Here is a 16,944-nt window from a genome sequence, read left to right on the forward strand (position 1 = left end):
TTTGATTTAGTAAAGTGGGCTCACTACTCTGCATGAGTTTTCTCTATGGGGAGGGAGAGCTCCAAGTCTCCTTTTTCCCCTTGACCCATCCTTCTTTAGCTCATGGACAGTGGGGTGAGAAGAGAGCAACTATGTGACAGTTTAAAGTTTTTGACTGCCTAGCAGCTCAGTGTTAGTAATGAATCTGGAGCAGGGCCTGGGTAGGTGGAGTGTGCCTGTGTGTAGGCTGTAGGTGTGTGTATGGAGGTAGGGAGGGGAGGAGCCCGTGGTGCAGTTCTGGAAACTTGCAAATGAAGAAGGAATTCCAAGTCCTATCTTTTTATTTTATTGACTGACATTAAAGGGCAAAAATTGACAGCCAACCCAATGGCTAAATTGCCTTGGTTCTTCAAAGGGTGAATCTAGTCTCTACTCTGTGTCTACTCTAACTCCTGAACTCTCCCTTCTATCCCTCCCCCTTGTATACAAACACATCCAAAGAGGCCCAAGCACACTAGGTTGCCCTCTGGTCAGTCACAAGATAAACTTCTTTATCACCTTGTAAAATCACTGTGTCTCCAGTGCTACCTCTCCTAACCCTTTCCCATGGTTTGTGGCTGACCTTTACGAATGTATTCTCCAAACTCAGCCAGGGCTGTTGTGTTGAGCTCCTTGGGGCTGAAAGACACTGTTGGAATCTGGATGGCACCTGTTGGAGTCAGAGATGGAAGATGATAACAACCACTGATTTTTCCACAGCCCTGTGTACATAAAAAGTTCTCTTGCACTCATTATCCTATTGTGGAGGGCAAAACAATCATTCCAGGTAGGCATTGTTGTTTTCCCTAATTCAAAGGTGAGGAAACAAGCTTAGAAGCATTAGGTGAGCTGCTCAACATTGTCCAGTAGAACTGGGATTTAAACTCAAGTCCTTTGTTTAGGCTAATATGGTTCTTAAAGGAACATAAAGTCCAAACTGGCATGGGGTGGGGGAGGTCAGACAGGAGTAAATTTTGATCCTAAGTGGGAAGCCGCTATAAATTGCTGCTAAGGCCTCACTCTGCCTCTGAAACCACCAACCCTTTGATGAATCCAAGGAGCCCACTGTCCTGGGTCCCTTTGCGAACAAAGCTTTGTATCTTTTTGTGTACAGTGAGTATGTGAAAGTCCCTCAGTCGTGTCTGACTCTCTGTGATCCCATGGACTATACAGTGCATGGAATTCTCCAGTCCAGAATACTGGAGTGGGTAGCCTTTTCCTTCTCCAGGGGATCTTCCTAACCCAGGGATTGAACCCAGGTCTCCCGCATTGCAGGCAGATTCTTGACCATCTGAGCCACAAGGGGAGTACTCTTTGTGTACAGAGAGTAGGCTTATTCCTCACAGACTGGTTAATCCAGAGTGTCATTGATCTCAGCCCAAGTCAGCTTTGGGGGCACATGATGCCTGGGAAGGGGGCGGGGATTTAGAAGCTCCCAAACAAGCTCCTTTGTCATAAACGATCTAATCCATTCTACCCAGAAGTCCAGTTCTTGAGTTGTCACTAGGTTCATTCCTTGGGGAAGGTTTTATATTCTTAGAGTTCCACTGTTAAATGCAAACAGTAGGGGGTGGGGGTGGGGTCATAAGATAATTTGATTAGAAAGTGAAAGAAAGTGAAGTCACTCAGTCGTGTCCGGCTCCTCTGTCCATGGGATTTTCCAGGCAATAGTACTGGAGTGGATTGCCATTTCCTTCTCCAGGGGATCTTCCCAACCCAGGGATCGAACCTGGGTCTCCCGCATTGTAGACAGACGCTTTACCGTCTGAGCCACCAGGGAAGTCAATCTGATTAGATGGCTATCCAAAAACAGTAGGAAGAAAAATACCCAGAGCAGCTTGATGTCAAGGGAGGCCTCTGACTTCTGTACTCAGTTTTGTGAAGAATCAACCCTGCACCATAGCCTACCAATAGGTGGGGAAGCCAAGGTTCAAAAAGACTAAAGGAACTGCCTATGTGAGATTGAGAGGCAGACTCAAGATCTGAACTCAGATGTTTTGCCCTCGGCCCACAATGCTGGAGACCCAGGTTCGATCCCTGGGTCGGTAAGATCCCCTGGAGAAGGACATGGCAACCCCACTCCAGTATTCCTGCCTGGAGAATCCCATGGACGCAGGGGCCTGGTGGGCTATATGTATAGTCCATGGGGTCACAGAGAGTAGGACATGACTGAGTGACTTCAATATTCCATATATTTGGGGTTCTAAGTCATGGTGCTATGAGGTCTGTATTTTAGTTTCTTATTTAGCTTTTGCTTTCTTTTGTGCAAAGAGACTCTGGTGAATGGCTGCCCAATGCCTTTCAGAGAACTCTTTACACTAGGATGCTTTGGGAAAGCCCTGCTCTGCCTCCCAGGCCTATCACTCCAGCACAAACACAGTTTATATTTAACAACAAGGGCTAGCTTTTGCATTTACCTGCAGGTTTATTTAGGCAGTTTCTTTCAATCCATTACTTAATGGAAGGGAAAAGACTGAAGGTAAGCCCAACGGTGAGGAAGGATCTCATTGTTTTCATTGTTGTTTATTCCCTAAGTCATGTCCTGACTCTTTTGCGACCCCATGGACTGACGCCTGCAGCCTGTCAGGCTCCTCTGTCCATGCGATTTCCCAGGCAAGAATACTGGAGTGGGTTGTCATTTCCTTCTCCAGGGGATCTTCCCGACCTAGGGATTGAACCCGTGTCCTTCCCATCCTTTCAATATTGAGCCACCACCTCTTTTCTCCTGGATAATGCAGACTGAGAAGGTAAGTAAGTTTTTAGCTTGGTTTGATGTCTAGGGGAAAGATGTCCTTTAATTGGTAGAGGAAATTAGGAACATCTCACACCTCAGCAACAGCCCCATACTTCTTTATGGAGCCATCTAGAACCCGCAGGATCCTACAGGCAACAGAGGCTGTCACCCAGTGCTTACTCCAAGATGTAGGGTCCTGGGGAAGATGGTTCAGCTGACCTAAACTTCAGTTTCCTCATGGGTACATAAGGTTCAGATCGTTTAGTCCTAAGAAACTTAACAAGTGAAGACTGCCAAAGGTTAAAGGCTGTAATGTTCCAGGCAAGCGGAGGTTGGTGTGGGGGTGGGGTGGGGTGGGGTGGATGACAGCCTGGTCAACCCGGGCGAAGTTGAAGCTTCCAGGGTAGGCAAGGAACGCCCTGGAGTCCCCAGAAGGCAGGTCTAGGAGCAGAGTGCGGTCTCCAGGGGCCGGAAATGGGTCCGGGGCTTGGTGGTGGGGTGTTGCGGAGCTCAAGCTCGAGGGGCGGACCTCTGCGGCAGGGGAAGGGAGTCACGGGTTGGCCCGAGGAGACGGGGACCTTTATCTGAGAATAAGCGGTGAAGGGGACCAGGGTTCACCTTTGAGCGCTTCCTTCATGGCGATGCGCTGCTCTTGGCTGAACTGAGAAGGGATTCGCGGCTCCCTTTGACTCTCCGTGCCCCGCAGGCCCTTCGATCTGGAGACGGCGGCGATACCTAGGAGCAGCGCAGACAGCGAGGCCAGCAGGCAGACGGACGGCCGAGCCATGCTCCTCTCACGTCCTCGCTGCCAGTCGGCGGCTGGAGTTTGGACCTAAACGCGCAGACCGAGTTCTTCCCCCTTTCACGGCTCCAATTCCCGCAACTGCCTTAGCCCCGCCCATTCCCAGAGCTGGCCAATCGCCGCTCTCCTGGAGACGCTGGCCCACCAATCCATGGACTGCCCTGCCCCAGGCCCGCAAGGCCTTTCGGGGGTTGTGGCCTCCAGCGGGTAGCGGGTCGCGGTGGAGCTGAGGTGTAGTGGGGCACCAGGTTAGTTACCCAGCAGGTCTTGCGTGCGTCTCACCCTCTGCTTTGAGATGCTAGTCAATCCCTTTCTTCGTGACAACAAATCAGATAAAAGGGGGAAGAGGTAAGTAAATGAACCAAGCTTATCAGACCTTGATCTCGCTTCCTCTGAAGCTTAGGGTTTGACCATTCTCCTAGGTACCTTGAGGGAGCTCTCCAACACTCGGCTCGGTTTCATTTGAATCAGGACAATATTGTTCTGTCCATGGACATTATTCTAAAGTATTTTGGAACAGAAGGATTGCTTCTGCTTAGGAATTCGCTGGAAGTGTTTTTGATATCAATGTTAAATTCCATTTTTGCAATTCTAGGCAAATGCATTTTGCCTGAAGGATTTTTAGAAAGATTATGTGTTATTAGACTTCCCTGGTGGCTCGGGCGGTAAAGCATCTAGCCTACAATGTAGGAGACCCGGGTTCGGTCCCTGGGTCGGGAAGATCCTCTGGAGGAGGAAATGGCACCCCACTCCAGTACTCTTGCCTGGAAAATCCCATGGACGGAGGAGCCTGGTGGGCTACAGTCCATGGGGTCACAAAGAGTCGGACACGACTGAGCGACTAAACTTTCACTTTCATGTATTACTAACTTCAGTGTGTCCAACAAACTGAAATGTGATAGCTTTCAGAGTAGAGGGTCATTCTGGAAAAAAAAAAGTCTTGTAAAATACACTTAAAATTAGATTTCTTGGAACCAAAAAAACTTTTCCTTTCAGATCCCTTGATGCAATTTAATATGATATCACTTTCACATTTTACAATTCTCTAAAAAAAACTCATAAGTGCCCTACGGTCAGTAACTAGTCATGACCAAACTTGCAAATTCACACTCCTGGTGTTTGCAAAAGCTCAGAAAGGAAGTATTTTGCTCCAACTCTTTAACTTATCCTACTTGAAAAACCAAAATAAAAAAAACTCTGCAATCATATACTTGCTTTTCAATAGAATTTTGAAACAATATTATGAAAACTTCACACATGTAGAAAGATGTAAATATAATAAAATGAACATTTCTGTATTCACTACGCAGCTTAATCCCTAGAATATTAAAGATGGAATTGACCTGGGGTCCAGCTTAGACCCTCTAGCCTCCCGCCTGGCGCTTGGGGAGAGCGCAGTCTCCTTCAGCTGCTTCTTCTGCCACTTCTGGCTGTGGGTGGACTGAAGGGCCCCTGGGTTTCTGAATGGCTGTCCAAGGGGCTGGGGTGCCCTTTGACGGTGTGGAAGCTCACTCCCCAAGGGGAAAAACTTGGCAAATGGGAAGAGGGAGACTAGATGGAAAGTGGTCATTTCCCCTCTTTCCTCTTTCCTCAGCTGTCCTGGGGGTGTGGTCACATCTGCTGCAGGGCCAACTGTGTGACTTCTGGTGAACCAGGGCCCAGCCTCCACCCACACTCACTACCCTTTGGGATTGTGTCTCTCCTGTGAAATATTTGCCCCTGGCTCTGATTTCAGGGAACCAACCATGCATGTCAGAACAAGATACCCAGATCTTAGAGGCTTAAACAACTTTGTGTCTCATGATCTGTGGGGCACTCATTTGGGCTGGGCTCAGCTGGGGGCAGTTCTGCCAGTCTGGCCTGAGATCACACTGTGACCATTGTCAGCTGACAGCAGGCTTGAGTCTGGATGGTCTAACATGGCCACACTTAAGTTTGGCAGTAGGGCCGGGCCCTGGCTGGTGGGCTGGGGAGACTCAGCTGCTCTAGGAGGTCCCTTGTCACCCCTTCCCTGTCTTGCCTGCTGCTGGGAGTGGGCTCAAGGGGAACCATAGTCCTCCCGTCTCCCTGCTGGGATGGGGCCAGGGAATGCATTCCGCCTCCTGCCCCGAACCTGCCCTTTGTGCTATGGGCAGCTAATGGCGTTGGCCCTCTGTCCACACTCCCGGTAGGGTGTGTGGTCCTGTTTGTAGGGTCCCCCGCCCCTCCATTCTTAAGGCTCAAGCACATCAAGACCCAAGTCTGTGCTACTCTGAAGATGATAACAAAACACAAGTGAGGAAGTTCCAGCTAATCTGAACACCACTGCCCAGATCAGCACAGACCCTAGATGTGTGGCTTTCTGGCTACCTTGGCCCACTGCTCCCAGCTCTATACTGCCTCCCTGCAGGTTCCCACAAGGTTGACCTGGGGAGAGGGGAGGCTCTCTCCCCAGCCTCCCCAGCTCCGGCTCTCCGTGGTCTGTAAAGTGGACCTTCACCACATACTATACTCGTGCCACAGACTTGTGTTGCCATTTCTCACCAAAAAGAACTAAAAGCATCACTACAAACAAAGCTAGTGGAGGTGATGGAATTCCAATGGAGCTACTTCAAAGCCTAAAAGATGATGCTTTGAAAGTGTTGCACTCAATATGCCAGCAAATTTGGAAAACACAGCAGTGGCCACAGGACTGGAAAAGGTCAGCTTTCATTCCAATCCCTAAGAAAGGCAATGCCAAAGAATGCTCAAACTACCACACAATTGCACTCATCTCACATACTAGCAAAGTAATCTCAAAATTCTCCAAGCCAGGCTTCAACAATGGACCATGAACTTCCAGATGTTCAAGCTGGTTTTAGAAAAGGCAGAGGAACCAGAGATCAAATTGTCAACATCCGCTGGATCATGGAAAAAAGAAGAGAGTTCCAGAAAAACATCTATTTCTGCTTTATTGACTATGCTAAAGCCTTTGACTGTGTGGATCACAATAAACTGTGGAAATTTCTTCAAGAGATGGGAATACCAGACCACCTGACCTGCCTCTTGAGAAATTTGTATGCAGGTCAGGAAGCAACAGTTAGAACTGGACATGGAACAACAGATTGGTTCCAAATAGGAAAAGGAGTTCGTCAAGGCTGAATATTGTCACCCTGCTTATTTAACTTCTACGCAGAGTACATCATGAGAAACGCTGGACTGGAAGAAGCACAAGCTGGAATCAAGATTGCCAGGAGAAATATAAATAACCTCAGATATGCAGATGACACCACCCTTTTGGCAGAAAGTGAAGAAGAACTAAAGAGACTCTTGATGAAAGTGAAAGAGGAGAGTGAAAAAGTTGGCTTAAAGCTCAACATTCAGAAAACGAAGATCATGGCATCTGGTCCCATCACTTCATGGCAAATAGATGGGAAACAGTAGAAACAGTGTCAGACTTTATTTTTTCGGGCTCCAAAATCACTGCAGGTAGTGACTGCAGTCATGAAATCAAAAGACGCTTGCTCCTTGGAAGAAGAGCTATGACCAACCTAGACAGCATATTAAAAAGAAGAGAAATTAATTTGCCAACAAAGGTATATCTAGTCAAAGCTATGGTTTTTTTTTCAGTAGTCATGTATAGATGTGAGAGTTGGACTATAAAGAAAGCTGAGCACTGAAGAAGTAATGCTTTTGAACTGTGGTGTTGGAGAAGACTCTTGACCCCTTGGACTGCAAGGAGATCCAACCAGTCAATCCTAAAGGAAATCAGTCCAGAATATTCATTGGAAGGACTCATGCTGAAGCTCCAATACTTTGGCCACCTGATGAGAAGAAATGACTCATTTGAAAAGACCCTGATGCTGGGAAAGATTGAAGGCAGAAGAAGGGGACAACAGAGGATGAGATGGTTGGATGGCATCACTTACTCAATGGACATGAGTTTGGGTAAACTCCGGGAGTTGGTGATGGACAGGGAGGCCTGACATGCTGCAGTCCATGGGGTTGCAAAGAGTCGGACACAAGTGAGCGACTGAACTGAACTGAAGTTGCTTGTTGGCCAGAGTCTGCCCTGAAGTTAGGCAGAGGGTTGGGGCAGGGGTGCAGCAGAGCTGTAGGTATACCTGTGCCCCAATCTGGGTCATAGTCCCAGCGGCGCCCCCGTCACGCCATGTTAGCATCTGTCCTTTCACCATGGGGCCATTATCACCTCCCCTGTCATCCCTCAAGCAAAACTACTCTGTGGAAGTACAAGGTCCTAATGGATATGTCTATTTTTTGCACCACAAATTAGATGAGATTTCTGAATGTGAAAAAAAAATAGAGTTGAAATGATTTTTTAAAAGGGGACATTGACAGAATTTTTATTAAAAGTAGTTTAATTCTTACCAAACTTAATTTTTTTTTTTTTTTGACCAAGCTGCTGGGCTTGTGGGAACTCAGGTCCCCAACCAAGGATTGAACCCTGGGCCATGGCAATGAAAGCTCGGAATCCTAACCACCAGGCCATCAGGGAACTACCCCCCAAACTTAAAAATTTTAATTGTCAACTTAATATACATTTATGCTCCTGTGAACTATTTGGAAAACACAGGAAAGAGAAAGAAAAAAAAATCAGGTGCCATCCCGATATCCAAAGATATCCACTCATAATATTTTGATGTTGCCCAGTTTTTTCCTACGTTCACAAATATTCACACATGAAGTATGTTTAAAATGAAACAGATGCATACTATACGCAGAGTTCTATATTCTGCTTCTTTCTTTCGGCATTATCACGAATATTACCCTGTCCTTAAATATTCTTTAAATTCTCTTATCATGTAATATTTAAAAGTTAATGAGTATATGCAATGACTATGTAAAGCAAATAATAATGCAAACAACTGTGACCTCCCCACAATGGTCAATAACACTGAAGATGTGTATGTGACCCATTGCCTCTATCCCTCAATTCCTGCCCAAGTAACCACTATCTGAAATCGTGTGTGTCTATGTGTGTGCTTTAAATAGTTCTACCACATATGTGTGAGCCCTGACATATATGTATATGTATGAGAGGAGAGTTTGTTTTTGCTTGCTTTCATAAAAATGAGAGCATGCAATCCAAAGTCCTATGAAAAGTTTTTTCACTCACAAGTTTGTTTGTGGCATTTATTTATACTGTTATATCTAGCTGTGGTCTATTCACATTCCACTACGCATGATATTGCATTCTGTGAATATATAAACATACATTGTACTTGTCTCTTGGGCTACAGGTGAGAGAGATTCTCTGGTGTATATCCCAGAGTGGAAAAGCTGGGTTGTTCTGTATGAGAGTATTCAACTTGAAATTCTGAATCATTTTCCAAGGCTGCTGAATCGGTTTGTATTCCCATCATTGGGCTGTGCATAGCATGTAAGTTCCTGTTGCTTCACTTTCTCGCCAGCACTAGACACTTCAGATGAATAATTTGGCTTATTTTGTGGCTGGAAAATGATATCTCATTGTGGTGTTAATTTGTACTTCCCAGTTTATTAAGGAGTTTAAGTATCTGTTCATATGTTTATTTGCTATTTGTGTTTTCCCAACAAAATGGCTGTTCACTTCTTCTGCCCATTTTTGCTTTGAGTTGTTTTCCTTCTTATTGACTCTTTAGAGTATCTAAATATTGTGGATAGTAATATTCTGTTGGTTATATTTATGTTGCACATATTTATGTTCATTTGTGTCTTATATTTTCACTTTCTTTATGTTCTTTTGATGAACTGAAGTCTAATTTTAATGTAGGTGAATTTATCAATCTTTTGTTTTCTTGTTTAATGTCATTTCCTATTTAAGGTTATAAATATATTTTGATATGCTATCATTTTAAACTTTTGCCTTTTACATCAAAGATCTTAATCCATCTGAAATTGCTTTTCTATAAATGGTGTGAGGCCAGGTCGAATTTTATTTTTCTCCAACTAGATAGCAGTTTTCCCAGGACTGTTCATGAGACAGTCTATCCTTTCATCAGTGATCTACAAGGACAACTTTCCTATTTACTAAGTTTTCAGTTGAATGAGCCCATTCCTGGGCTTTCTATATTGTTCCATTGGCTTTGTTTATTCCTATGCTAATATGACTGTCTTAACTACTATAACTTTAAAATATATCTCAACATCTGGTGGAGCATGTTTCTCCTTTAGCCTGTTAATGTAATGAATTCTATCAATAAGTTGAAAAAATGTAAATCACCCTGACATTCCTAGGATAAACTCAACTTAGATAAACCCATTGCTGGGTCTTCTTTTAGGGTTTTTGCAATTCTCTTTTTAAGTGTGATTGGTCTGTAATTTTTCTTTTTTGGCTTTGGTATCAAGTGTATAGTAGAAATCTAGTTAGAGAATATTGTAGTGATTTCTAGCTGCCCCTATAATCGTTTCTCCTTCTTTCTAAGTAATAAGAACCCTGATGAACTCAACACATTGACACCCAGATAAAAAAACAAATTTCCCAGACCCACCCTTGTAGCTAGGTTTGCCATGTGACTAAATTTGGAGAATGAAGGATAAGTAGATACTCTCTGCTTAAATCACTTTCTCCAGTTTCACATGTGATGGCTGGCAGCTCTAGCAGGCACGCTGGACCATGAGGATCTGCTTTTATGGGGAGGGAAGGAGGTAGAGAGAGAGAGGGAGAGAGTTGGTTGTGGGTGGAGGTGGTGGAGAGAGAAGAAGGAGGAGAAGAAGAAGGGGAGGGGAGGGAAAAGAAAGGGAAATCTAGGCTTGACTTTCCTCCCACTTGTTTTGTTGTTTGTTTTTTGTATTTTCTGGAAGAGTGTATATAAAGTAGAATCAAATATCTAAGATATTTTCTCATAATTCTAAAAAATAGAATAATTTGGACCTGATGTTGTCTCTGTGGGAAGATTTTAAACTGATGATTTCACTTAATAGTTACAGGACTTTTCAGCTTTCTACTGTTTTCTTGATTCCATTTTTGGTACATTATATTTACTAGCAATTTATTCATCACTTAAGTTTTCAACTTTATATTAGCTAAGAGTTTAAACTCTGGAGCCAGATTTTCTGAGCTAAATTCCTAGGCCTTCCACATTCATTGAGTTGTGCTGAATGATCTTGGGAAATTCACTTAACCTTTCTGAGCCTCAGTTTCCTCATCTGTAAAATGGAGATACTAACAGTATGTACCTCTTAGAGTTGTTAGGAAGATTAAATTAGTTTATGTACATGAAGGACTTAGAAGATCACATGGCATATAGTAATTGTTGAATGGATGTTAGCAGTTCTTACTGTCTCCTGTCTTTTGTTTTCTTTACATTTGCTTGTTTTCCAACTGCCATAGTTGAATATTTGGTTCATTAATTTTTGTCTTTTTTTCTTTTTTGATAAAAGCATTTAGAGCTATAAATTTATTTTGATGCACTCTTCCCTGTGTACCATGGGTTTTGATATTTTCATTATTGTTTAGGTCTAAGTGTTTTAAAGCTTCCATATAATTTCTTCTTTGTGAGTTTTTCAGAAGTGTTTTTAAAATTTTTAAAATGCATACCTTTTTATTCCCTTTTTGTAACTGATTTTTAACTACAATGCAGTGTCACAAAATGTGGACTGATACCTCTGTTTGAAATTTGTTGAGAATTGCTGTGGGGCCTAGTATATGAACACTTTTTGTAAATATTTCATGTGTACTTAAGAAGTGTGCATTTTAGTTGTTGTGTGCATAATTCTCTGTATATTCACTCCCTCAAGATTGTTTATTTTATTACTTAACTCTTTCATACCTAACTTTTAAAAAATCTGTATGAGTTCCCAACAGTATATTGAAATCTTCCATTATGTTGCTGGATTTGCCATTTTTTCCAGTTTTTAAAGTATCAATTTTGCTCTATTTATTTTGAGACTTCTATTGGGTTCATTCAAATTTAGAACTGTTGAAAATTTTATCATGACATAGTGGCCTTCTTTATGCTTCAATGGCCTCCTGGTCTTAAAGCCAATTTTTTGCAATTAATATAGCTACCTCATTCTTTTGGTTAATATTTGTCTTGTATATGTTTTCTTCCATTTTTGTGACCCTATGTTTTACAGGGTCTCTGAATTTAATTTTTAATCTAATCAGACAATTTCTTTTACTAGTGAGATTAGTTATATTTTTTGTGATTTCTTGTGTATTTGGGCTTATTTCTATCTTCTTTTTATTAGCACTACATTTTCTATGCTTCTTTCCCCCCATGTACTGGCTTTTTAAACAGCTTATTAAATTTTCATCATGTGCATTTTTTTATTATCCTATTCTCCTCTGCCTCACTGGTTTGGAAATTATATTCTTTGCTATCTTATGATTTACTATTGAAATTTTATATTCATACTTAATAAATTTGAATTTAATACTGTAATTCTTTTCCTTTGAAAAATAAGAAGACATTTGAACACTTTAACTCTGGTTGCCTTCTCTTTATATGCTCTTGTAGTTTGTTATTTTAATTTTTAAATTTATTTTAAAAAATAATATAGTTATTGCTATTATTATTATATAGATATTTCTTTATATTTACCAATATGTTTACCAGTTTTCTTGTTTAATCTTTCTTCTTGAATCTCAAACCTTACTTCCAGAATAATTTTTATTCTTCCCAAAATTCATTCTTTTGAAGCTACTTTACTGAAAGTCATGACAGTCAACTCTCTCAATTGTTGTCTATTTGAAAATATCTTTATTTTATACTCATTCTTGCAAGATAATTTTCTTGAGTATACAATTTTAAGTTGATGGTTGTTTTAGCACTTTGAAGACATTAATTTACTGTTTTCTGGCTTCCATTTTTTTCTGTTGAGAAGTTGGCTGATAATGTAATTATTGATGTTTTGTAGTGAACTGTTCTCTCTGGCTCCTTTTAAGGACTTCTCTTTGTTTTTAGTGTTCTTAAGTTTCATTACAAGGTGTCTAGATGTCAAATTTCTTTTTTTTTTAAGTATACAATTCAATATGTTCACAGAATTGTGCAACCATCACCACAGTCAATTTTAGAATATTTTCATCACCCCCTAAAGAAAACTTGTACCTTTTAACCATCATCCCTTAATTCCATTCACCTTTCTTCCTCAGTTCAGTTCAGTTCAAATGCTCTCACAGCACGCCAGGCCTCCCTGTCCATCACCAACTCCTGGAGTTCACTCAGACTCACGTCCATTGAGTCAGTGATGCCATCCAGCCGTCTCATCCTCTGTCGTCCCCTTCTCCTCCTGCCCCCAATCCCTCCCAGCATCAGAGTCTTTTCCAATGAGTCAACTCTTCACATGAGGTGGCCAAAGTACTGGAGTTTCAGCTTCAGCATCATTCCTTCCAAAGAAATCCCAGGGCTGATCTCATTCAGAATGGACTGGTTGGATCTCCTTGCAGTCCAAGGGACTCTCAAGAGTCTTCTCCAACACCACAGTTCAAAAGCATCAATTCTTCGGCACTCAACTTTCTTCACAGTCCAACTCTCACATGCATACATGACCACTGGAAAAACCATAGCCTTGACTACATGGACCTTTGTTGGCAAAGTAATGTCTCTGCTTTTCAATATGCTATCTAGGTTGGTCATAACTTTCCTTCCAAGGAGTTAGCGTCTTTTAATTTCATGGTTGCAGTCACCATCTGCAGTGATTTTGGAGCCCAGAAAAATAAAGTCTGACACTGTTTCCACTGTTTCCCATCTATTTCCCATGAAGTGATGGGACCAGATGCCATGATCTTCATTTTCTGAATGTTGAGCTTTAAGCCAACTTTTTCACTCTCCACTTTCACTTTCATCAAGAGGCTTTGAGTTCCTCTTCACTTTCTGCCATAAGGGTGGTGTCATCTGCATATCTGAGGTTATTGATATTTCTCCCTAGACCTAAGCAATCACTAATCTACTTTCTATCTCTATATACATGCCTACTCTGGACATCTCATGTAAATGGAACAATATAATATGTGATCTTTTGTGTCTGGTTTCTTTCATTCAACATATTTTTCAAGGTTCACCTGTATTAGTACTTCATTCCTTTTTCTGTCCAAATAATGTTACATTATATGAGTATACCACATTTCATTTATTAATCTTTTCATATATTGGTGGACATTTGGATTTTCACTGTTTGACTATTATGAATAATGTTAGTATAAACCTTCGTGTATATTAAAGAATAGTTGATTTACAATGTTGTGCCAATCTCTGCTGTTCAGTGAAGTGACTTAGTTATACATGTATAAACAATAAGATCCTAATGTATAGCACAGGGAACTATAGTCAGTATCTTGTGATAAAGCATAATGGAAAAGAATATTAAGAATGTATAATATGGATAATTCATTGTGGGTTTGATTTGCATTTCCCAGGTGACAAATGATGATGTTGACATGTGCTTATTGGCCATTTGTAAATCTTCCCTGGAGAAATGTCTATTAGAATGTTTTGAGTTGTAAGTGTTTTCTAATGTTCTAGATACAAGTCCCTGCTATCAGATGTATGATTTGCAAATATTTTATCCCGTTCTGTGGGTTGTATTTTTACTTTCTTGACTGTATCTTTTGAAGCACAGAAGTTTTAAATTGTGATGAATTCAGTGTACCTATTTTCTTCTTTTATTGTTCTTTTATAGTGCATTTGGTGTCATATCTAAGAATATTTTGCCAAATTCTAGGTCATGAAAATTTACCTCTTTTTTTTTTTATAATATCTTATATCTATATTCTTTTAATAGCTATTTCTTGAATAGATATTTCTTAATTTGCTGTTTTCCCTTTTAGGACCATTTATAGAGGCTTAAATTAAAAAAAAAATGTTACCAGTTTCACTGGGGAGCTGGTCAATGTAGTGTCTCACACTGTCATGAAAGACTGATTTTTCTCAATCCTTTTGTGACAAAAATGTGAAAAAAATTATAAAGTATATTTTCCAATACTAAAGTCAGAATTATGTTTAATGATAAAAAATAGAAACTTTAGCATTAAAGTCAGAGAATAAGAGAAGGATGTCTACTTTCACTGGTATTATTTAATATCATTTTTGCAGGAACTAGTCAAGACAAATAAATAAGAGAAAGAGATTAGAGGTATAAAGATTTGGAAAGGAGACAAAATTATAATTATTTGTAGACATAGTATGTATTGCTGACAAACTTGAAATATTCAATAGCCAAACTATCATAGAACTGTTAATATTGTAAGAATTCAGCAGGTACTCTGGATACAAAGTTAATATACAGAAATCAATAGCAAACAGCAACCAGTTAGAAAATACAAGATTACATTATATAAGAAAAAGGTAAAAAAAAAAAAAAACAAACTAGGAATAAACGAGAAATGTATAAGATCTATATGAGAAAACACTACTTAAATTATCAAAAGGAGATCTAAATAGGAAAGAATATTACATCCTTCAATAAGAAAACTATATCATAAAAATGTTGTAGGTGGGGACTAACCTTTCCAGATGTTAAAAAAATACTACAAATTCTCTATCTTCTATCTATCTAGAGGAAATGGCAACCCACTCCAGGATTCTTTCCTGGAAAATCCCTTAAACAAAGGAGCCTGGCAGGCTACAGTCCACAGGACCACAAAGAGCTGGATGTGACTGAATCACTAGCAAGAGCACCTGAGATCTATCTATCTAGTATTGGTATAGTCTCAATTATTGTTTTTAGTGGTTTAAAATCCATCATTGTGTTTATTTTGGTGCCCCAATTACCATACATTTGGTTAGTAGAAGGTGTTTGAATCTGATTTCTGTGACCTTGTGATATGCCTCCATCATTTCTGGGGAGCAATTTCTTGCCTCCTGGCATAAAAAGTTGTTTCAGATTCATTTCGTCCCTACCCTGCCCTGGCCCTGTAACCAGTCATTGCTCTGAGGGGCCCTGGTACCTCTTAATAACGAATTGTATTAGAGACCATGTTTAGGAATGCATAGTCTTAAAATACTCCATTCCATGGTAGAATGGGGAGATCATCTTATAGAATTAAAAGATTGAGATATAATTGATATATAATAATTTATTAGTTTAAGGTATACAATATAATGATTTGATATTTTTTATATTGTGAAATAACCACAGTAAGTCTAGCTAACACAGAAGTTTTGACACTTCTTCCCTAAAGACTGCTAAAGCCATGTTGTAGTTTTACAACTAATGGTAAAAATGGGTTTTAAAGATAGGTTAAAGAAACGCATCTGATTTAGATGCTGCTTATATGCCACTCAAAACTCTCCTCTGAACCCTCTTGAGAGGTAATATTCTGAGCAGTCTTACCTACTGGCCTCTCCTGGAGCCAAGCACATCTCTTCCTTCCTGCCCTGGGGGGCTTTCCTGATGCCATAGCAAAGGGCCCCTCGGGAACTACTCTGTGCTCACGTCCTTGCAACCCATATAGGTCACCCTTGACCAAGATAAGCTGGGAAAGATGGTTAAACGTTTCTCCAGGTCAGTTTGGAGGTGCGCTTCGCAGCCTCCGGGAGCTTGGAGCCCCAGTTGCCCTCCGTAGGGGCTACCACAGTAACTCATTCTTCTGTTGGTTTTCCCTCCCTGCCTGTTTCACTCCTTCAGCCTTTCACTCCTGCTCCCTGGTGTCGCTTCTCAAATACCTGTGTGGGAGCTTTTGTCTCATGTTCTACTTTTAGTGGTCAGGCTAAGATAGTATCATTAAAAATACATATACAATTCAAAAGGGAGGGATGCCCATTGCCAGCTTACTCAGATCTTGAAGGGCATTTATATAGCACGGTGAGGCAAGATTAATTTATTTTAGATACATTGTTGTTTTGGAACTCAATGGCTTCTCTGCCTCTGCAACCTATCCTCTTCCTCCTTCACCTGTTTCTCCCTTTTCTAGTGCTCTTGATGTCTTTGTTTCCATACATCTATCCTGCTGATCGTCCTTCCTTCTTTGCTTTGTCTTATCTCTAGTTCTCCCTCTCTTGCTACTTCATCCTATTTCTGCCTCCTTCAGATAGAAGGAGTCTTTGCTCTTTTTCTGTGATTCCTCTTATTTCCTACAGTTAGCAAACAAAGTTCCTGATCAGCCAAGCTTGTTGGACACTTGAGTCCTTTGGCCTTTTGCTCCCTGCATTGTCTCACAAACAGGGGAAGGAAATGTGGGATTAGGCTGTGTGCTCCCCCGAACTGGGGATTCTGAAAGCTCTGCTGAGTATTGATAGGATTGGCCCGTTGGAGAGACTTCTCATGAAAGCTGAAGTACTAGCACATGAAACAGTGGAAGTTCAACTTCCCTGATAGCCACAGAAATCACAAAGTTGGCTCTGGGAACGGGTCTTGAGTTGGAGGATCCCTTGGACCAGGTGTTTTACCCTGTCTCTGTTCTTCAGCTGTATCATGGGAGTTTATTCATTCCCAGGAGTGGAAAACCAGACCCCAGAGAGGAGCTGGGAGACTCAAGGAGAAGTCTTAG

General features: G+C 41.2%; 1 protein-coding gene and 1 long non-coding RNA gene across 5 annotated transcripts in view; one reads left to right on the top strand and one right to left on the bottom strand.

Annotated features, from left to right (window-relative positions):
- The window catches only part of PM20D1 (peptidase M20 domain containing 1), a 38,928-nt gene that overhangs the window by 21,478 nt on the left and 506 nt on the right, over nucleotides 1-16,944 (bottom strand). Inside the window, exons 1-2 of one of the 2 annotated variants that reach the window (XM_027564295.1) lie at nucleotides 3,371-3,651; nucleotides 602-688 (exon numbers count right to left, since the gene is read on the bottom strand). In XM_027564295.1, the coding sequence (XP_027420096.1) occupies nucleotides 602-688; nucleotides 3,371-3,539 (256 nt within the window). In that variant the 5' untranslated portion in view covers nucleotides 3,540-3,651. Of the gene's footprint in view, nucleotides 1-601; nucleotides 689-3,370; nucleotides 3,652-16,944 lie in introns of those variants that run through there. The other variant, XM_027564296.1, reaches the window with a different exon arrangement.
- Nucleotides 3,727-16,944, top strand: part of LOC113906326 — a 49,554-nt gene continuing 36,336 nt past the window's right edge. For all 3 annotated transcript variants that reach the window (XR_003514844.1, XR_003514845.1, XR_003514846.1), the window contains exon 1: nucleotides 3,727-3,902. This is a non-coding gene — a long non-coding RNA (uncharacterized LOC113906326). The remainder of the gene's footprint in view (nucleotides 3,903-16,944) is intronic.

The sequence above is a fragment of the Bos indicus x Bos taurus genome, chromosome 16, assembly GCF_003369695.1.
Source record: "Bos indicus x Bos taurus breed Angus x Brahman F1 hybrid chromosome 16, Bos_hybrid_MaternalHap_v2.0, whole genome shotgun sequence".
Taxonomy (NCBI): domain Eukaryota; kingdom Metazoa; phylum Chordata; class Mammalia; order Artiodactyla; family Bovidae; genus Bos; species Bos indicus x Bos taurus.